General features: G+C 42.1%; 1 protein-coding gene across 1 annotated transcript in view; it reads left to right on the top strand.

Moving 5' to 3' along the window:
* The first annotated feature begins 1244 nt into the window (after positions 1 to 1244).
* Positions 1245 to 23647, top strand: part of arhgap18 (Rho GTPase activating protein 18) — a 138262-nt gene continuing 115859 nt past the window's right edge. The window contains exon 1 of the mRNA XM_063034566.1: positions 1245 to 1389. Within this exon, the coding sequence (XP_062890636.1) occupies positions 1346 to 1389 (44 nt within the window). The 5' untranslated portion in view covers positions 1245 to 1345. The remainder of the gene's footprint in view (positions 1390 to 23647) is intronic.

Raw genomic sequence — 23647 nt, 5'->3', positions numbered from 1 at the left:
TAACATGAGGTAATCTTACGGACCTGCTCTGCATAATCCTTACTGCAACACACACAAAAATGCTGGAGGAACTCAGCAGGCCAGGCAGCATCTATGAAAAAAAGTACGGTCGACGTTTGGGCCGAGTCCTTTCGGTGTGACTTTGGCGGTCCTGTCGAAGGGTTTCAGCCCGAAACATCAATTGTACTTTTTTTCCATAGATGCTGCCTGGCCTGCTGAGTTCCTTCGGCATTTTGTGTGTGTTGCTTGGACTTCCAGCATCTGCAGATTCTCTCGTTTGTGATAATCCTCACTGGTTTGATTTTACACAAATGGCACATATATTTCAATGTACACGGTATGTGACAAATAAAGCTAATCTAAGTTAATAAGTTTATTTTAACATCAGACAACCTAATTAATATATTGAAATCTACAACAGAGATTTAAAAAAAAATCCAAGAACAGAGAAAACTTAGACGCTGGATATTAGAACGCTGAAAACATTCAGCAGGTCAGATAGCATTGCGGGGGACAGAGAAACAAGGATCCACAACTCCTCATTCGAACTTGGAAAAACGAAAAAACAAGCAGAAAAAGGGAAGAGGTGGAGAGAGCAAACGTGATACATTGGGGACTAAGTTATGCAGATGATAATACAATTAGCTGTGAAAAGGAGATAAATGTTTGTTAATTGCAACTGCTCTGTCTGGGAGCGTGAATTTAACAGCAACATGTTGGTTAATGATAAACGCTTCTTTTGCAGAAAACAATAGGAGAGATTTCGTTTACATAAAGCGTTTGTAATTTTAAAATAGTTGCATTACAAACAGGATTTCATTGTGATACAGTAATAGGCAAACAATGAAAAAAAACCCAATCTGGGAGCTTTACAAGTTTTCCCTGACGGTAGCAGTTTACTGACTGTACCGACAGAAAGGAGTGTCTGGTGGTGGTGGAAACACGTGGGTGAAGTGCAGGAGTTCTCTCTATGGGCAATGTTATCAGATTGCGTGCGTCGGGAATAAATGATCTCTTCTGCAATTTCCAGCAAAATCGCCTATTTATCACACTGGGAAAAGGCGGGTCCTAATTTGAGTGTAAAAACAAAACCATGCGACCGATACCTAAAAACATGCAGTTCTATGGATTTACCTGAGAGAGACGACCTTCCTCTGACTTAACATCTGTAGTTACTATTATCCTTTAATTGCATTTGTTCAATTACTGTACAGTCCAGCTTTTATTTTTAGACGGGATTTCCAGGGGGATTGCAGTTCGTGTGTTCCGCTAATAGGAAAATAAACAGGGATTCGGAATGCGATGATGTTCTGATCCCCTGAAAGGTGGGAGGGAAATCTCAATAATGGTCAAGATGGTTACGAAGTTGGTACACTATCTCCACCTGAGGTAAGATTTTTGTTTTAAGAGTGTTCTAAGTTTTTTTTCGCTAGGGTATTAATTCCTTTTCTTTGACACAGAGTCAGTTCGCATGTTTTGTAACTTGAGTTTGAGGCCGGTTTAACCCTTCAGAGCCAGTCGGCAGCAGATCTTTCCTGGGACGGGATGTTTCAGATAGTATTACCATACTCTGTACTTCAGCGTATTGGTACATTATTTTTTTTCACGAATTTGGCAAAGCGCAGAAATGCAGTCGTTGTTTTTCCGTTGACTCGGCATAATGACCTGTGGAATTGTGGATAACTCAGTTATATATTTGGTTGTGTAATGATGAAAAGTGATGTTGCAAGTACTTCGTGAGGTGTTGCTGACATTGGCTATAATCTAGTGCAATATTGTATCTACTCCAGTTTTCGCGTTCTGTAATTTAATGCGGTTCTGTTTATCTTCTTCTGACCTTCGAAGTTTATGACGTGCATGGGTTCTTAAAGTGATGAAATACAATTAAAAACATTCCTGTGAAGAGAGGAGTCGCCCATAGAGTATTAACGGAATGTTTATTGTAGAAAATCCTTAAGAGAGGATTTAATGAAATGTTTCAAAATTTAGATTGATTAATATAGTATTCCAAACAGATAATTATTAACTGTTTGCATCCTGCACCTATCTTGTAAGCTAACGTAAACTTCGAGAATGATCCCAGGAATGAAAGGGTTTGGGCCTGTACTCGCTGGAGTTTAGAAGAATGAAGGGTTGAGGGAGGGGGGGTATCTCACTGAAAATCCTAGATAGAGGTGGATGTGGAGAGGATGTTTCTGGCAACAGAAGACACAGCCCCAGAATAGAAAGACACCCCTTTAGAGCAGAGATGAGGAATTTCTTTAACGAGAGGGCGATGAATCTCAGGATCTCGGCCCGAAACGTCGACTGTACTTTTTTTCTATATGCTGAGTGCCTCCAGCATTTTGTGTGTGTTGCTGTGGAATTCAGTGCCATGGACGGTTGTGAAGGAGGCTGTCATTGAGTAGATTTAAAGCGGAGGTTGATCAGTTCCTGATTAGTCAGGGTTACAGGGAAAAGGCAGAAGAATGGGTTTGGTTGAGAGGGAAAATAAATCAGTCATGATGGAATGGTGTAGCAGATTCGATGGGCCGAGTGGCCAAATTCTGCTCCTATGTCTTATGATCTGTAACATTTGGACTGATTACTAAGAGAAGCATGGATATTGGGGACTGACCTTGTGTATTCTTGTTCCACTCCTTTCAATAAAGTAGGATTGGTTCAAAGTAAATTTATTATCAAGGTACATATATTTCACCATATAAAACCCTGAGATTCATTTTCTTGCGGACAATCACAGTAATTCCAAGAAACAATAGAATCACTCAACAGGACAGACAACAACCAATGTGCAAAAAAAAACAACAAACTACAAATACAGAGAGAAAGAGAGGAAAGCAGAAATAATAAATATATAAATAAATATTTAAAAACATGAGGTGAAGAGTCATTGAAAGTGAGTCTGTAGGTTGTGGGAATAGGTCAGTAAAGTTGTGTGAAGATATTACCTCTGCTTCAAGTACTAGATGGTTGAAAGGTAATAACTGTTCCTGAATCTAACTGTTCTGGCCCCTGAGGCTCCTGTATCACCTTCCTGATGGCAGCAGCAATAAAAGAGCATGGCCTGAATGGTGGGGGTCCTTGATGATGGATGCTGCTTTCCTGTGATAGCAACCCTTGTAGATGTCCTTAATGGTGGGGTGGGCTTTACCTGCGATGGACTGGGCCATATCCACTACATTTTGTGGGGTTTTCTGTTCAAGGGCATTGATGTTTCTATACCAGACCATCTTGCAACCAATATCCTGTCCACCACACCTCTGTCGAAGTTTGTCAAAGTTTTAGATAATATGTTGAATCTTCTCAAATGTGTAAGGAAGTTGAGGCGCTGTTGTGCTTTCTTCGTAATGGGCACTTGTGTGCTGGTCCCAGTACAGATCCTCTGAAATGATAACACTCAAGAATTTGAAGTTGATGACAAACTTAGTTCCCCAGAAAATTTACTTTCAGGATCTTACTCAAATAAACATTGAACACAGGTGAGATAGTCCTGACAAAAGGTCCCGGCCCGAAACATCAACTGTACCTCTTCCTATAGATGCTGCCTGGCCTGCTGCATTCCACCAGCATTTTTTTGTGTGTTTTGCTTGAATTTCCAGCATCTGCAGATTTCCTCGTTTCTGAGATTCTAACCAATGTTTCATATACAATATAGCTCTGTCTATATATTTGAAGAGCGAGTCCATATCATTTGGACAGCAACATAGGATGAAAATCTGGAATAGTTGCGGATGATTACCTAATATTTTATTTTTAAAGTCAGAATAAATATACATTTGTTTGTTTGTTGTGTGCTGTGTTGTATGACATGGGCAATTATAGAAACATAGAAAATAGGTGCAGGAGTAGGCCATTCGGCCCTACGAGCCTGCACCGCCGTTTATGATCATCATGGCTGATCATCCAATTATGGTCTTTCCATGACCATGATTGTTCTTGGCAAATTTTTCTACAAAAGTGGTTTGCCATTGCCACCTTCTGGGCAGCGTCTTCAAAAGATGGGTGACCCCAGCCATTATCAATGCTCTTCAAAGATGGCCTTGTATCACTGGTTACATAACTAGGTCTTGTGATATGTACCAACTGTTCATACAACCATCTACCACCTGGTCCCATGGCTTTGTGTGACCCTGATGGTGGGGGGGGGAGTGGGTGGGGGGTAATAAGCAGGTGCTACATCTTGCCTAAGGGTGACCAGCGTAGAGGGAAAGAATGCTTTACACCTCCTTTGGTAGAGACATATCTCCACCCCACCGCATTATCTGTTCTTTAATGGATATTGTTTTTAATTGATTCTGTAATGAATTGAACTGTTAAGCAGCAAAGTGATCTCTGAAATTGTGGATTACCAATGACATCTGGTTGGGACTAGTGTTAGGAATGAGAGAGTAACAAAAGGAGATTGCAAAATGTTGTGAGCTGTTGCTGATGTTTGTTACAATTTAATGCAGAATTCTGTTATAGTCCAGTTTATTTGTTTTGTAATTTGGTACAGCCAATGTTTGCTTTCTTATGATCTTTAAAGTTTACAAAATAGATGCATTCTGCAGATGATAACACTCAATTGGAAATCATCTGTCAATTGATAATTCAGCAGTATGCAGAATATAAATTGCCACAATTTTTCTGTAATTATATTTAATACAGTAATAGAAACCATAGAAACATTACAGCACAGAAACAGGCCTTTTGGCCCTTCTTGGCTGTGCCGAACCATTTTTCTGCCTAGTCCCAGTGACCTGCAGCTGGACCATATCCCTCCATACACCTCTCATCCATGCACCTGTCCAAGTTTTTCTTAAATGTTAAAAGTGAGCCCGCATTTACCACTTTATCTGGCAGCTCATTCCACACTCCCAGCACTCTCTGTGTGAAGAAGCCCCCCCCCTAATGTTTCCTTCACACTTTTCCCCCTTCACCCTTAACCCATGTCCTCTGGTTTTTTTCTCCCCTAGCCTCCATGGAAAAAGCCTGCTTGCATTCACTCTATCTATACCCATCATAATTTTATATACCTCTGTCAAATCTCCCCTCATTCTTCTACGCTCCAGGGAATAAAGTCCTAAACTATTCAACCTTTCTCTGTAACTCAGTTTCTCAAGTCCTGGCAACATCCTTGTAAACCTTCTCTGCACTCTTTCAACCTTATTAATATCCTTCCTGTAGTGAGGTGACCAAAACTGCACACAATACTCCAAATTTGGCCTCACCAATGTCTTATACAACCTCACCATAACATTCCAACTCCTATACTCAATACTTTGATTTATAAAGGCCAATGTACCAAAAGCTCTCTTTACTACCCTATCTACCTGTGATGCCACTTTTGGGGAATTTTGTATCTGTATTCCCAGATCCCTCTGTTCCACTGCACTCCTCAGTGCCTTACCATTTACCTTGTATGTTCTACCTTGGTTTGTCCTTCCAAAGTACAATACCTCACACTTGTCTGTAGTAAACTCCATCTGCCATTTTTCAGCCCATTTTTCCAGCTGGTCCAAATCCCTCTGCAAGTTTTGAAAACCTTCCTCACTGTCCACTACTCCTCCAATCTTTGTATCATCAGTAAATTTGCTGATCCAATTTACCACATTATCATCCAGATCATTGATATAGATGACAAATAACATTGGACCCAGCACTGATCCCTGTGGCACACCACTAGTCACAGGCCTCCACTCAGAGACGCAATCTTCCACTACCAGTCTCTGGCTTCTTCCATTGAGCCAATGTCTGATCCAATTTACTACCTCACCATGTATACCTAGCAACTGAATCTTCCTAACTAACCTCCCATGTGGGACCTTGTCAAAGGCCTTACTGAAGTTGATCTATACAACATCCACTGCCTTCCCTTCAACCACTTTCCTGGTAACCTCCTCGAAAAACTCCAATAGATTTGTTAAACGTGACCTACCACGCGCAAAGCCATGTTGACTCTCCCTAATAAGTCCCTGTCTATCCAAATACTTGTAGATCCTATCTCTTCGTACTCCTTCCAATAATTTACCTACTACCAATATCAAATTTACCTATAATTTCCCGGATTAGTTTTTGAGCCTTTTTTAAACAAGGGAACAACATGAGCTATCCCCCAATCCTCCAGCACTTCACCTGTAGATACCAACATTTTAAATATATCTGCCAGGGCCCCCGCAATTTCAACACTTGTCTCGTTCAAGGTCCGAGAGAATACCCTGTCAGGTCCTGGGGATTTATCTACTCTGATTTGCTTCAAGATAGCAAGCACCTCCTCCTCTTCAATCTGTATAGGTTCCATGACCTCACTACTTGTTTGCCTTATTTCTATTGACTCCATGCCAGTTTCCTTTGTAAATACAGACGGAAAAAACCTATTTAAGATCTTCCCCATTTCTTTTGGTTCGATACATAGCTGTCCACTCTGATCTTCAAGAGGACCAATTTTATCCCTTACTATCCTTTTGCTCTTAATATACCTTTAGAAGCTCTTTGGATTATCCTTCATCTTGATTGCCAAAGCAACTTCATGTCTTCTTTTAACCCTCCTGATTTCTTTCTTAAGTATTTTTTTGCACTTTTTATATTCCTCAAGCACCTTATTTGCTCCCTGTTTCCTATACATGTTACGCATCTCTCTCTTCTTTATCAGAGTTCCAATATCCCTTGAGAACCATGGTTCCTTATTCTTACTCACTTTGCCTTTAATCTTGACAGGAACATACAAACTCTGCACTCTCAAAATTTCTCCTTTGAAGGCCTCCCACTTACCAATCATATCCTTGCCAGAGAACAACCTGTCCCAATCCACGCTTTTTAGATCCTTTCTCATTTCTTCAAATTTGGCCTTTTTCCAGTTTAGGACCTCAACCCGAGGACCAGATCTATCTTTATCCATGATCAAGTTGAAACTAGTGGTGTTATGATCACTGGAACCAAAGTGTTCCCCTACACAAACTTCCGTCACCTGTCCTAACTCGTTTCCTAATAGGAGATCTAATATTGCATCCTCTCTGGTTGGTACCTCTATATATTGATTTAGAAAACTTTCCTGAACACATTTTTCAAATTCTAACCCGTCTAGACCCTTAACAGTATGGGAGTCCCAATCAATATGTGGAAAATTAAAACCCTCTACTATCACAACTTTGTTTCCTGCAGTTGTGTGCTATCTCTCTGCAGATTTGCTCCTCCAATTCTCGCTGACTATCGGGTGGTCTATAATACAACCCCATTAATGTGTCCATACCTTTCCTGTTTCTCAGCTCCAGCCATATGGCCTCGGTAGACAAGCCCTCTAATCTGTCCTGCCTGAGCACTGCTGTAACATTTTCCCTGACTAGCAATGCCACCCCTCCACCCTTCATCCCCCTGCCTCTATCACGTCTGAAATATCGGAACCCTGGAACATTAAGCTGCCAGTCCTGCCCCTCCTGTAGCCAAGTTTCACTAATGGCTATAATGTCGTAATAGAAGTTAATTAACTTCCCATCCACCCAACCCACACTCATTTTCACAAAGATTTTTGTTGATGAATGCAGTTTTTTTTTCCAGAAGCCTTTAAAATATACTGTATTTCATCCCAAGTTGTGCGTGAAATAAACTATATGAAGAGCAGATTGTCATTTCTAAGTTGCACCTCATTCTACATCAATTGCTGATCATTCATGGTCACTGGGGAAAATCCAAAATGAATGCGTCAAACATAAGGATGCAAAAAAAGGAAGCACACTGTCACCTTCTCAAAGTTTGAATTTCAAAGTACATATATTATCAATGCCTGTACACCATAAACAACCTTGAGATTCATTTTCTGGTGCAGGCAGCCCCAAAACAAAGAAACAAAATAGAATCCACGGAACCCCCCCCCCACGCAACAAAGACTGTCAAAAATCCCAATGTGCGAAAAAGGAACAAATTGTGCAAACTATAAAAGAAAGTAAACCAACAAAACACAGAGCATGAACAGCAGAGTCCCTGAAAGTAAGTTTGCAGCCACAGAGCCCACTTGGAAAGAGCAATTGGTGACCTTTTGTGGCTGCTGTCTACATTAAGTATCTTTATGGAAATGAGGTCAAAGCAGAGCTTATTGTCATTATAATAGATTGTGACTTAATACAGGCAAAATTAGTCTTGAGTGGTTGCATAAAATGGTGTAATCGAAAACTGGTGATCCTCTTTGCATCTCACAATTATTATTTTGACATCAGTCTCAAATGAAATCAGGCAGAATGTAAAACAGACTATAGCTTTGCCGTGTTCTCCTTTACTCTAACACCATAGGATAATTTCATTGTGTTCTTATTGAATTTTTACTGAAAGGTGTAGTAGGACACATATTCAAAGCCTCGAATATGCAACCTGTTCACTCACAGCACATCATATTATCCTTCACTGTTTTCTTGCCTGTTGATTATTCTCTGGTTCTACATTATAATTTGTGCACTCAAGCCAGGCTTTACTACCATCAGCACTTCTTTGCTGCTTTGTAGACATGTTTATAAAAAATGATCTATCTTTATGTTGCAATAAAATGAAATTGGGGACAAAACTCCTATTTTTTTTCAACATTCAAGGATCCATCACCTCCAGGTTTTCTTGGTTTATTTATCTTCATTGCCTACATTGTTTTAAGAATTTAATGCTTTAATCTTCTCCAAAAACCTGCATTCCCATTTCCAGCATAATTTGCTTACAATCTCTATTCCTTAATGTGCTACAATTAGACTCATTTCCTGCATGGACTGACCCTTTAACTCTTTCAGTAGTTTTTTACATGAAAACTTCTGATAACTTATTTTACATTAGAGATGTACAATACAGAAGCGGACCTCTAAGCTCCAGCATCTCCGTGGCAACCATTCAGGACCCATTTATTTGAAGCAATGCACACAAAATGTTGGTGGTACTCAGCAGGTCAGGCAGCATCTTTGTTGGGGGCGGGGGTAGAAATAAACGGTCAACGTTTCTGGCTGAGACCCTTCATGTGGGCTGGAAAGGAAGGGAGCAGCAGCCAGAATAAAAGAATGGGGCAGGGGATCAACACGGATTGGCAGCTAATGGGTGAGTGGTGAAAACGGGGGGGTGGGGGGAGGTGATAGTGGGAATATTGTGAGAAGCAGGTAGGTGATTGGTGGAAGAAGCAAAGGGGTTAAGAAGGTGGAATCTGATAGGAGGTCCATGGAATAAAAGGATGGAAATAAGGAAAACAACAGGAATTCTGCAGATACTGGAAATTCAAGCAACATACATCAAAGTTGCTGATGAACGCAGCAGGCCAAGCAGCATCTGTACGAAGAGGTGCAGTCGACGTTTCAGGCCGAGACCCTTCGTCAGGGCTAACTGAAGGAAGAGTGAGTAAGGGATTTGAAAGTTGGAGGGGGAGGGGGAGATCCAAAATGATAGGAGAAGACAGGAGGGGGAGGGATAGAGCCAAGAGCTGGACAGGTGATAGGCAAAAGGGGATACGAGAGAATCATGGGACAGGAGGTCCGGGAAGAAAGACAAGGGGGGGGACCCAGAGGATGGGCAAGAGGTATATTCAAAGGGACAGAGGGAGAAAAAGGAGAGTGAGAGAAAGAATGTGTGCATAAAAATAAGTAACAGATGGGGTACGAGGGGGAGGTGGGGCCTTAGCGGAAGTTAGAGAAGTCGATGTTCATGCCATCAGGTTGGAGGCTACCCAGACGGAATATAAGGTGTTGTTCCTCCATCCTGAGTGTGGCTTCATCTTGACAGTAGAGGAGGCCGTGGATAGACATGTGGGATGTGGAATTAAAATGTGTGGCCACTGGGAGATCCTGCTTTCTCTGGCGGACAGAGCATAGATGTTCAGCAAAGCGGTCTCCCAGTCTGCGTCGGGTCTCGCCAATATATCAAAGGCCACATTGGGAGCACCGGACGCAGTATATCACCCCAGTCGACGACTCACAGGTGAAGTGTTGCCTCACCTGGAAGGACTGTTTGGGGCCCTGAATGGTGGTAAGGGAGGAAGTGTAAGGGCATGTGTAGCACTTGTTCCGCTTACACAGATAAGTGCCAGGAGGGAGATCAGTGGGGAGGGATTGGGGGGACGAATGGACAAGGGAGTTGTGTAGGGAGCGATTCCTGCGGAATGCAGAGAGAGGTGGGGAGGGAAAGGTGTGCTTAGTGGTGGGATCCCGTTGGAGGTGGCGGAAGTTACGGAGAATAATATGTTGGACCTGGAGGCTGGTGGGGTGGTAGGTGAGGACCAGGGGAACCCTATTCCTAGTGGGGTGGCGGGAGGATGGAGTGAGAGCAGATGTATGTGAAATGGGGGAGATGCGTTTAGGAGCAGAGTTGATAGTGGAGGAAGGGAAGCCCCTTTCTTTAAAAAAGGAAGACATCCCCCTCGTCCTAGAATGAAAAGCCTCATCCTGAGAGCAGATGCGGCGGAGACGGAGGAATTGCGAGAAGGGGATGGCGTTTTTGCAAGAGACAGGGTGAGAAGAGGAATAGTCCCGATAGCTGTGAGAGTCAGTAGGCTTATAGTAGACATCAGTGGATAAACTGTTGACAGAGACAGAAAGATCTAGAAAGGGGAGGGAGGTGTCGGAAATGGACCAGGTAAACTTGAGGGCAGGGTGAAAGTTGGAGGCAAAGTTAATAAAGTCAACGGGTTCCCCACTAAGGAGCACCAGGCCATTGTCTCCCACACCATCACCGACTTTATCCGCTCAGGGGATCTCCCATCCACTGCTACCAACCTTATAGTTCCCACACCCCGCACTTCCCGTTACTACCTCCTACCCAAGATCCACCGACCTATTGTCTCAGCTTGCTCCTGCCCCACCGAACTCATTTCTGCATACCTCGACACTGTTTTATCACCCCTTGTTCAATCCCTTCCGACCTATGTTCGTGACACTTCTCACGCTCTTAAACTTTTCGATGATTTTAAGTTCCCTGGCCCCCACCGCTTTATTTTCACCATGGATGTCCAGTCCTTATATACTTCCATCCCCCATCAGGAAGGTCTCAAAGCTCTATGCTTCTTTTTGGATTCCAGACCTAATCAGTTCCCCTCTACCACCACTCTGCTCTGTCTAGCGGAATTAGTCCTTACTCTTAATAATTTCTCCTTTGGCTCCTCCCACTTCCTCCAAACTAAAGGTGTAGCTATGGGCACCTGTATGGGTCCTAGCTATACCTGCCTTTTTGTTGAGTTTGTGGAACAATCTATGTTCCGTGCCTATTCTGGTATCTGTCCCCACTTTTCCTTCGCTACATCGACGACTGCATTGGCGCTGTTTCCTGCATGCATGCAGAACTCGTTGACTTTATTAACTTTGCCTCCAACTTTCACCCTGCCCTCAAGTTTACCTGGTCCATTTCCGACACCTCCCTCCCCTTTCTAGATCTTTCTGTCTCTGTCTCTGGAGACAGCTTATCCACTGATGTCTACTATAAGCCTACTGACTCTCACAGCTATCTGGACTATTCCTCTTCTCACCGTCTCTTGCAAAAACGCCATCCCCTTCTCGCAATTCCTCCGTCTCCGCCGCATCTGCTCTCAGGATGAGGCTTTTCATTCTAGGACGAGGGAGATGTCTTCCTTTTTTAAAGAAAGGGGCTTCCCTTCCTCCACTATCAACTCTGCTCTTAAACGCATCTCCCCCATTTCACGTACATCTGCTCTCACTCCATCCTCCCGCCACCCCACTAGGAATAGGGTTCCCCTGGTCCTCACCTACCACTCCACCAGCCTCCGGGTCCAAAATATTATTCTCCGTAACTTCCGCCACCTCCAACGGGATCCCACCACTAAGCACATCTTTCCCTCCCCCCCCCTCTGCATTCCGCAGGGATCGCTCCCTACACAACTCCCTTGTCCATTTGTCCCCCCCATCCCTCCCCACTGATCTCCCTCCTGGCACTTATCCGTGTAAGCGGAACAAGTGCTACACATGCCCTTACACTTCCTCCCTTACCACCATTCAGGGCCCCAAACAGTCCTTCCAGGTGAGGCAACACTTCACCTGTGAGTCGACTGGGGTGATATACTGCGTCCGGTGCTCCCGATGTGGCCTTTGATATATTGGCGAGACCCGACGCAGACTGGGAGACCGCTTTGCTGAACATCTACGCTCTGTCCACCAGAGAAATCAGGATCTCCCAGTGGCCACACATTTTAATTCCACATCCCACATGTCTATCCACGGCCTCCTCTACTGTAAAGATGAAGCCACACTCAGGTTGGAGGAACAACACCTTATATTCCGTCTGGGTAGCCTCCAACCTGATGGCATGAACATCGACTTCTCTAACTTCCGCTAGGCCCCACCTCCCCCCGTACCCCATCTGTTACTTATTTTTATGCACACATTCTTTCTCTCACTCTCCTTTTTCTCCCTCTGTCCCTCTGAATATACCTCTTGCCCATCCTCTGGGTCTCCCCCCCCCCCGTCTTTCTTCCCGGACCTCCTGTCCATGATCCTCTTGTATCCCCTTTTGCCTATCACCTGTCCAGCTCTTGGCTCCATCCCTCCTCCTCCTGTCTTCTCCTATCATTTTGGATCCACCCCTCCCCCTCCAACTTTCAAATCCCTTACTCACTCTTCCTTCAGTTAGTCCTGACGAAGGGTCTCGGCCTGAAACGTCGACTGCACCTCTTCCTACAGATGCTGCTTGGCCTGCTGCGTTCACCAGCAACTTTGATGTGTGTTGATGGAAATAAGGAACTAGTTGGATGAAGGAGGTCATGAGAGCAATGAGTGGGTACGAGGGCCATGGGGATGAGGAAACTATGGGGAACAGAGGGTAACGGTTACTGGTGGTTAGAGAAATTAACATTGATGCTGTCAGGTTGGAGACTGCCAGTTTAGAATATGCAATGTTGTTCCTCTAATCTGTGTCTCGTCTCAATTTGCCGGGAAATGCTGCTGTGGACATACGGGTCAGTTTGGGAAATGGAATGAAAATGGCTGGCCTCAGGGATATCCTGGCTGTTAGAGCAGACAGAGTGAAGGTTCTTGCCAAAATCGTCTCTCGATCTTTTACTTGCATTTGAATCCCATTTAGCAGCACATGGGTCAATAGCTTTCATTGATCATATTGATTCATCTTAACCACCAGCTCTTGTGTTGTTTAGCGAGTTTTTCCCCCTCCCCCACAGACAAGGCTGAATGGAGCTACATTCAGCAGAATGCCAATGCACAATACACACTCTTCATCTGTACACATTCACCTGGTCCGAATGCAGGTGGCCAATAACACTGACATTCTGCACCAGTGAGGCATAGACAGTATAGTCCAGAACACAGACACCAAACAAAGCATAGCTGTAGGGGGCTTAGCTGTGCTTTGTGTACCAGGTTTTAGTGCAAAAAAACTATTAACATTTATATTATAATTGAAAATGTAAATGTAAGGTAACAAAAAATTAAACTAATTGTAATAATAGTAATGCACAGAGAAATAGATTAAAAAATTATCAGTGACTTTACTCCAAACTTCCAGGTTGGCATCTTTATTTAGATGAACAGCGCCACCAATCCTTTGCTTGGCCTGACTCGTAAAGGATTGGAGGAGTATATTCCCCACTACAATGTCATTGAGTTTTTGTGACTGAAAAGATTTGAAGGATAATGACTAAATTTAAAATAACTGATAAACATTTGACAAACAATGGTAAAATCTGAAAACAGATCAAAACAAATGAATAACGACTTGATCTTTTCCTCCCAATGTAAATCTTGAGAGGTGCAGTATAATGTCACAGCTTTTCCCCTTGCTAGATTGGAAACTGAAATGTTCTAGGAACAGTTCTGGTTCCATTCTAAAATCTAGCTTGAACTGCCTATCTAAATCTTATTCTTGTCTATCTGAATGGCAGATTTCCACGCTTGATTCTACTTTCCAAATAATTTTGCTGGGGAATTAATTAACACTGGGGACAGACTCTAATGCAGCCTTTCTCAACCTGTTTGCCTGGGTGGAACCCTTGAAATAATTTTCAGGTCTCAGGGAACCCCTGCGTAAAAATTATTATATCTACAGCTCGTGTTACATTAGTATGATCAGTAAGTTGTAGATAGGATAATCCAAAAATAATTGTCAATGACTTTAGAGCAGAGAATGAATTTTTAGCCATCTTTTCTTGGGGTGAAAAAGGTAGTTAAGCTTAGCTTACCTTTCTTAAAATTAGTCTCTTTCTTTCCCTTTCATTAGCATTATGGGCCAAAGGGCCTGTATTGTTCTGTAGGTTTTCTATGTTTCTATAAATTTTAAAAACTCATAAGCAAATGGAATATAATTGATTTTAATTAATGCTATTTACAACATGAAAATTTATCGACAATGTTGAAGCAGTGTGTTGTGACAATGTCAGAATTTTTTTTTACAAGAGAAACGAAACCTCTCATGGGCCAACCTTCGATGGGATGCTATCAGTACAGATGCCGACACAGTTCCTCCAAGACAAACCTTTTGTTTCCAGATATGAAGACAAAACATTGAATATATCTTGGCCTTTGCTTGTTTTGGGCTGCTCTTTACAACAGAAACAGTTTTCACCATTATTAACAAATCTTACAAATACTTCAACATGAACATTTATTCGTGAAATCTGTTGACTCATCAACCTGGATAGAGAAGCTGTTGTTTTTCAGTTTATCACACAAAACCTCTTCAGCATCTTGTGACATGTCATCAACACGTCACCACGTCACCTTATCGTACTGTTTGAGAGTGAAACAGTTTCAATTTCTTGTATAGCATCTCGTCCTGGCATTTTACTCACTACAATTTTACATGCAGCCATCATTAGGTTCTCACCAACTATATGACTTTTCCTTGGTAATAAGTTGCTTCCTGAGACTTTTTACTGTGACTATTAACAAAACACACAAGCATAGAAAACCTACAGCACAATACAGGCCTTTCAGCCCACAAAGTTATGCTGAACATGTCCCTATCTTAGAAATTACTAGGGTTGCCCATAGCCCTCTATTTTTCTAAGCTCCATGTACCTATCGAAAAGTCTCTTAAAAGACCCTATCGTATCCGCCTCCACCACTGTTGCCGGCAGCTCATTCCACACACTCACCACTCTCTGTGTAAAAAAAAAATTACCCTGACATCTCCTTTGTACCTTCTCCCAAGCACCTTAAACCTGTGCCCCCCTTGTGGCAGCCATTTCAACCCTGGGAAAAAGCCTTTGCCTATCCACACGATCAATGCCTGTCATCATCTTATACAGGTCACCTCTCATCCTTCCTCACTCCAAGGAGAAAAGGCCGAGTTCACTCAACCTGTTTTCATAAGGCATGCTCCCCAATCCAGGCAACATTCTTGTAAATCTCCTCTGCACCTTTTCTATGTTTTCCACATCCTTCCTGTAGTGAGGCGACCAGAACTGAGCACAGTACTCCAAGTGGGGTCTGACCAGGGTCCTATATAGCTGCAATATTACCTCTATGCTCCTAAATTCAATTCCACAATTGATGAAGGCCAATGCACCTCATGCCTTCTTAACCACAGAGTCAACCTGCACAGCTGCTTTGAGCGTCCTATGCACTCGGACCCCAAGATCCCTCTGATCCTCCACACTGCCAAGAGTCTTACCATTAATACTATATTTTGCCATCATATTTGATCTACCAAAATGAACCACTTCACACTTATCTGGGTTGAACTCCATCTGCCACTTCTCAGCCCAGTTTTGCATCCTATCAATGTCCTGCTGTAACCTCTGACAGCCCACCACATTATCCACCACACCCCCAACCTTTGTGTCATCAACAAATGTACTAACCCATCCCTCCACTTCCTCATCCAGGTCATTTATAAAAATCACGAAGAGTAAGGGTCCCAGTACAGATCCCTGAGGCATACCACTGGTCCCCGACCTCCATGCAGAATATGACCCGTCTACAACCACTCTTTGCCTTCTGTGGGCAAGCCAGTTCTGGATCCAGTGTCCCCTTGTATCCCATGCTTTAGACCATAAGACCATACAATACTGTATAGGAGCAGAAGCAGGCTATTCAGCCCATTTAGTCTGCTCCGCCATTCAGTCATGGGCTGATCCAATTCCTCCAGTCATCCCCACTCCGCTGCCTTCACCCAATACCCTTTGATGACCTGCTAATCAAGAACCTAACTCTGTCTGTCAAAAACCTTTACTCTGTCTGTTTTGATTTTCCAATAGCTGTTTAAAATAATTAGCACTTTTACGTGTCAAATGACAGTGATTTGTAGTTAAGTGTCTTCAATTTTGATGGCGCCATTGCTGCGTTTGTAAGTTGTTTGCCACAGACTAGGCACAATGGAATAGGGCAACTTGAATCACCAGTCCGTGTAAAACCCATTGATAAGTAGCTTTCATTTTTAAGACGGACTTTTTTTGTGATGTTATACTGGCATAATAAATAACTAAATGACATAACCACAAAGAACACGAAAACTACACAATAAAATTCACTTCTAACCTACACAATCCACCTTTTGCAATGTTAACAACAGCAGAATTTTTTTCTCTAGTCCTGCAGAAGGGTTTCGGCCAGAAAACGTCGACTGTACTCTTTCCCTAGATGGTGCCTGGCCTGCTGAGTTCCTCCAGCATTTTGTGTGTGTGTTGCTCAGACTCCTAGCATCTGCAGATTCTCTTGTTTGTAAATGAATATTCCTGCACATTAGCACATTGTTAAAGATGTATCCTTGTCAATTAATGCACGGTTCAGAATGGTTCTGTTTTGTCACTTAACCTTCTGGTTGTTTGTATATTTTGGACTCATCACTCAACACTGTAACAAAAGGGTTATAATTGGGGTGTCTGTAGTTTGTACACACCATGTTTGAATATTCAGAGAGTTCTGCTAATTGGGATGTGCTACCAATGTAAATTTAGAATCGGAATCAGAATCAGGTTTATTATCACCGGCATGTGACGTGAAATTTGTTAATTTAGCAGCAGCAGTTCAATGCCATACATAATCTAGCAGAGAGAGAGAGAGAGAGAGAGAGAGAAATAATAAATAAGATAAAACATAATAATAAATAAACAAGTAAATCAATTACATATATTAAGTAGAGTATAAAAATGTGCAAAAACAGAAATACTGTATATTAAAAAAAGTGAGGTAGTGTACAAAGCTTCAAAGTCCATTCAGGAATTGGATGGCAGAGGGGAAGAAACTGTTCGTGAATTGCTGAGTGTGTGCCTTCAGGCTTCTGTATCTCCTACTTGATGGTAACAGTGAGAAAAGGGCATGCCCTGGGTATTTTGTAGGCTAATATCCAAGATGGAACTGACTAGATTTACAACCTTCTGCAGCTTCTTTCAGTCCTGTGCAGTAGCCCCTCCATACCAGACAGTGATGCAGCCTGTCAGAATGCTCTCCACAGTACAACTATAGAAGTTTTTGAGTGTATTTGTTGACATGCCAAATCTCTTCAAACTCCTAAAAAAGTATAGCCGCTGTCTTGCCTTCTTTATGACTACATCAATGTGTTGGGACCAGGTTAGATCCTCAGAGATCTTGACACCCAGGAATTTGAAGCTGCTCACTCTCTCTACTTCTGATCCCTCTATGAGGATTGGTATGTGTTCCTTCGTCTTACCCTTCCTGAAGTCCACAATCAGCTCTTTCGTCTTACTGACGTTGAGTGCCAGGTTGTTGCTGTGGCACAATTCCACTAGTTGGCATATCTCACTCCTGTACGCCCTCTCGTCACCACCTGAGATTCTACCAACAATGGTTGTATTGTCAGAAAATTTGTAGATGGTATTTGAGCTATGCCTAGCCACACAGTCATGTGTATAGAGAGAGTAGAGCAGTGGGCTAAGCACACACACCCTGAGGTGCGCCAGTGTTGATTGTCAGCGAAGAAGATATGTTATCACCAATCCACACAGACTGTGGTCTTCCGGTTAGGAAGTCGAGGATCCAATTACAGAGGGAGGTACAGAGGCCCAGGTTCTGTAACTTCTCAATCAGGATGGTATTAAATGCTGAGCTATAGTTGATGAACAACATCCTGACGTAGGTGTTTGTGTTGTCTAAATGGTCTAAAGCCGTGTGAAGAGCCAAGGAGATTGCGGCTGCCGTTAACCTATAGTGAAGATAGGCAAATTGCAATGAGTCCAGGTCCTTGCTGAAGCAGGAGTTCAGTCTAGTCACAACCTACGTACCTATATTGAAAATATTAAAGTTAAGTAGATAACTATAGCAAGTGAGACTGTCATTAATCATTGAACATAGATAGTGCAACACAAGAAAGACCCTTCAGCCTATGATGTTGTGATGTCCTTATAACCATCCCTAACATCAGTCTAACTTTTCTCAAACAGAACACCTAACTGGACAGCTCAGTATAGTACCTTTATCTTAGTGCTGAGGATGTATAAGAACGTTACTACCCCTCAACCATCAGGCCCTTGAACAAAAGAGGATAACTACACTCATTTAAGGACTCTTTTATCTTGTTATTTCATTCTCATATTTATTGCTATTTATTTATATCTGCATTTACACAGTTTGTCCATTGATCTGTTTACAGCTACTGTTCTATAGATTTGCTAAGCAGGTCTGCAGAAAAACAATCTCAGGGTTGAACGTGGTGACATGTATGTATTCTGATAATAAATTTTACTTTGAACTTTAAACTTTTCCTATCAGATTCCTTCTTTAGCCCTTTACCTCCTCCACCTATCGCCTCCCAGCTTCTTCCTTCGTCCCCGCCTCCCTCACCTGTCTTCACCTATCACGTGGCAGCTTGTACTCCCCACCTTCTTGTCCGGCTTCTGTCCCCTTCCTTTCCAGTCTTGATAAAGGCTCTTGGCCCAAAACGTTGACTACTTATTTCCCTTCTAAAATGCTGCCTGACCTGCTGAGCTACTGCAGCACTTCCATAATCTCTTGTTGAGAAATTTGTGATTTTTTAAAAAAAGATTAAGTAGAATAGTAATTTCCTGGTGAACTTCATTAAATGAGTTTGGTCAAACATTCTGCTGATTACTCAGCACCAGGGCATCTATTTCCTGTAGAATAATTACAGTTTCTGGGCCGGTGATGGTAGATTGGTGTACAATGCACACGGATTTTGTCTTGCAAGAAGAAACTGGGCAGCAAACTATCCTTTTTGTTGAAGCAGTGCTTCACCTGCGAGTCTGTTGGTGTCATTGACTACATCCAGTGCAGCCTCCTGTGTGCCCATCGGTGAGGCCCAATGCAGATTCATCAAGCACATTTGCCCCATCTGCCACAATAGCCAGGATCTTCTGTCAGCTACCCATTTCAATTCCACTTCCCTTTCCCATGCTGACATGTCTGTCCATGGCTTCCTCTACTACCACAAAGAGCCCAGATGCAGGTTAAAAGGAGCAACACCTCATCTTCTGTCTTGGTAATTTTCAACCTGACAGAATCAATATCAGTTTCTCTAACTTCTGGTAGCCACTCTGTTGTATTTTCTCTTTTTCTTGCACTTGTGACCTGCCCATTCCCTCACCTCCCTCTGATTCTCCACCTGCTTCCCTTTATTCCATGGTCGAATGTCCTCTCCTATCAGATGCCTTCTCTGGCCTTTACCTCTTCCACTTATCACTTTTGAGCTTCTCACATCGTTACCTTTCATCCCCTCCTCTCCGTAACCCACCTAACTTCCCTTCATCATCCAGACTCACCTATTACCTACCAGCTTAGACTCCATCTGTCCCTCTACCTTTTTATTCTGGCTTCTGCTTGCTCTCTATGCAGTCCAGATGAACGGCCTCAGCTGCTGATTTCCTCCATCGATGCTTGCCTGACCGGCTGGGTTTCTCCAGCATTCTGTGTACAGGTATGTTCAAGATTTCCAGCGTCTGCACAATCTCCAGCGTGTCACTGAATGTTTGCGAGCTGTCAGATCAGTCAACTGCTGGAGGGCTTGTTGGAGGATTTTCCCAATTTCTGTATTCTTGGGGTGAATGCAATGCATTGCAAGAAAACGAAAGCTTTGTTAGTCAGGTGCAATGCAGTAAAATAAACCAAAGTGATGAGAGTACAAAATGCAAAATTCCTTTTTAATTTGCACTCCAGTTGAATAATACAGAGGCTACTCAAGTCAAAGTTGGTACACTGAGTCCTCAGCAAACTGATAAACTCTTGGTGATGCCAGGTTGAAAACTGGATTGACCTTACTTAATCAAGTAAAATGATCTGGATTGAGACTCAATTTTAAGTGATTCTTCTGCTAAAATAGCAAACTGCACCATTTCTTGTCAGTCATCCTTCATACATTTGTTTAAAGCTTCAAACTGGAGATAGCTTTTTGCTTGTAAAAATAAAGTGGAATTTCTTGATGCGTATGTGAGGCACAGATGGTGGGCATTTATTGTTCGGACTGCTATGGTGAGGTTGGCATTTATAATCCTTCCCCAGCTGCCCTTGTGAAGATGGTGAAAAGCGAGGAGAATTTCTGTTATCCAGAGAGTGGTGAATCTGTGGAGTTTGTTACCACAGGCGGCTGTTCAGGTCAAGTCACTGAGTACATTTAAAGTGGGGGTTGATAGGTTCTTAATTAGTAAAGACATCAAAGGTTATGGGGAAATGGCAGGTGAATGGGGTTTAGAGGGATAATAATCATCCAGGACAGAATGGCAGAGCAGACTAGATGGGCTGATGTTAATTAATAAGAACTTTATTGCCGTTGCTGAAAACAATGAAGTTTCAGTGCTACTCCAGTGTAAAACAACATACTGGCAATTCAATTAAAAACGCAGTTTAGAATGGCATCTTAGTTACAACTGAATTAAATAAAAACAACTCTAAAATTAAAAGAAACAGTGACTGCCCCATTCGAGTGTTGCACATGCCCATGTTACAAATACAGTGATTAAATATAAAATAGGATCAAGAGAATTCTGCCCATGTTTTGCAGTTATAATGTTCATAATGCCTACGGACTCTGAGTGGGTGGGGCGGGGACATTGTTCAGTTTCAGAACAGCCCTTGGGAAAGATCTGTCTTTCAGTCTGGATGTCTGTGCAGAGACGTTTCTGTACCTCCTGCTGTATGGTAGGAGATTGAACAGGTAATTACTGAGTGGGGATGAATCCATCACGATTTATGGAGCCTGCCATAGACAGTGCGAGGTGTAGGTGGTTCCCAAATCTGGTGGATGTTTCCCAATGATCTGTGCAGTCCTGATCACTCATTGACATGCTCTTTAGTTTATCTTGTTGAAGCTAGTGACCCATATGTGGTTCTGTCAGTGTTAGTCTTTGGTTTGTCCTGTTTTCTGTGCTATCACTCCGGAGAAACATTGTGTCATTTCTTAATGCATGTATGCATTTCTAAATGACAATAAAAGAGGACTGAGTGTTCTCATAATCTAATCTAAAAAAAAATCTAAATACTTCTTGCAGTAGGTCAGTATGCTCGCGGTTACACATTGATAAAGGTTTATCGAACTTTTGAGTTACAATATGATTGTAAAGTACTTCTGGAACTGAGTAATATGCATAAGTAGCCTTTTCAGTGTGTCTTTTACAGAAGTGTTCCTGCAATCTTGATGGTTTTATGGCTTCATTAGACGCACATGGGGCATTGCTGGTCTGACGGGAACGGAATAAAACCCTGCTCCAGATATGTAACATTGTACAGTATTGATGCACTTTCTGTAGTTTGTGTTTCTTAGTTGTGTTGTGTTTGTGTTGCAGTTTCACAGGTTTTATTGGAATTGTCTATGTTTGCATACACGTAGGTGTGATCTTTACTAAGTGTTTTAATAATGTCAGTCATTGCTCGAGAGAAGTGCTATCCACTCAGCTGTATATCTTCTTCATCAGCAAGGCTGAATTAAATGATGTTGGGGTGTCGTGTTGTCTTAATACATTACATACTGTATGCGGGATTATGTTTTAAATGAAGGACAATATGAGGGATGAATCCCGGGTGACCTTGGTCAGCTGATACATAGCTAATTTTGAATTGCCACCCAAGCATTATTGCAGTCCTTGCAAACTAAACCAAGATTTAGGAGCTTCTCCACAGGACTAATCCCTGCTTAACAGAGACTGTACAGCTGGATGCTCACCCTTGTGCATGGATTCAGTGCGTCCTCTCCAAATTCTATTCTAAAGCAGATCAATTTTTCCTGTGCAATTCAGCAATACTGTTAATTCTCAAAAGGATACAACAGTAGAAGACAGTACATTTATCTTTTGTGGTCATTCTGCGGCATTTGTTGCCACAGGTGGCTGTGGAGGCCAAGTCATTGGGTATGTTTAAGGCAAAGGTTGATAGATTCTTGATTAGACAGGACATTAAGGGTTACGGGGAGAAGGCAGGAGATGAGGGCTGAGAGGGAATTGGATCAGCCATGATGAAGTGGTAGAGCAGACTTGATGGGCCAAATGACCTGACTCTGCTTCTTTTGGTCTTATTTTACGCCATGAAGAACTGTGAAAATTCATTCATTACAATAAAGGAGGACTGTGTGCCCTCATAATCTAATCTAATCTAACATTTTAGTTTGGTCTGTTTCAGCTGCAGTGCTGCATTCCACAGTTTTACTGCTGGGGTCTAAGACTCTAATCAGACTGTAATGCTAAAACTTGCATTTCTAGACATTGTCATTTTTTTTTTGAGGGGCCTCTACTTGTATGGGTGAAGCAGCTTTTTGTAACGAGCAGGTTTTTGAAAGAAAAACTGAGTTTCTTGATTAAGTGCTGCTCAGAACTGGTGAAACGCAGCAAGTCTGCAGTTTCCTGACTGCTCTTTCTGCCTGTTCAGGCAGCTGGCATATCTGCCTCAACCATCTAAGGGTTGCAATCGCTCCCAACAAGTTCAAACATTGAGATGAGAGAGTGGCGGGTGTTGGTCTAATAGAAAAGTATTTAAATTCATTTCAGTGCACGTACTACATCGGGATAGGAGGCTCCTGTAGAATTAATCAATTGAAGACAGTTTTATTATTTTATAATGCAATCCAAATAATTCATGGTAATGACGATGCTGTTCTTTAAGATGCAACAGACAACAGGAGACATGGACAGCTATTTTTATGATGGAGCCAGTTATAATTTATAAACATTAATGCAACTGAATAATTGATTATGGAAGAAAATGTACTCGATATGATCTTTTGTTTTTTATGCCATACCAAATGTACTTCCTTTTGTATTTCACAAATACAAAATGTTATACAAATGCATCCTTCTCATTTTATATTTGTTTTAAAATGTGGAAAAAATAAATGTATTTCAAAGTTTAATATTAACAGCGTTTTGCTGTTCTGCTTCACAAATTATAATAAGGCTTTGCAATTATCTTTGTGGAATAGTATGGTAATTATTGAATTGATTATGTAAAGTCCATGCTTAGAGGACAATGCTTTGTTATTAATAGAGTGCAAATGTACTTCAAAAGCAAGTTATATTATCACCTGAATAATTAAAAGTGATTTTAAGCTTGCTATACCTTAGTTATGGAATTTGAAAAATATTCACATGCCCATTAGATAATGTTAATAGAAACTGTGTGCTGGGAAGGGTGTGTTTCTTGTCATACACAAACTCCCGTTGGAAACCTTAGTCAGGGAAATGTGGTATTGAACAAAGATGAAAACATCGGCAACTGATTTTCAGCTGAATATTCCAGCAAATCACCTTAATATATATACAGTAATAAAATGCATTAAAAATAGAGCAAATGGATCATCA

This window comes from Mobula hypostoma, chromosome 2, assembly GCF_963921235.1.
Source record: "Mobula hypostoma chromosome 2, sMobHyp1.1, whole genome shotgun sequence".
Taxonomy (NCBI): Eukaryota; Metazoa; Chordata; class Chondrichthyes; order Myliobatiformes; family Myliobatidae; genus Mobula; species Mobula hypostoma.
The sequence above is the reverse complement of the archived record's forward strand: the minus strand, read 5'-3'. Positions and strand labels throughout refer to the sequence as shown.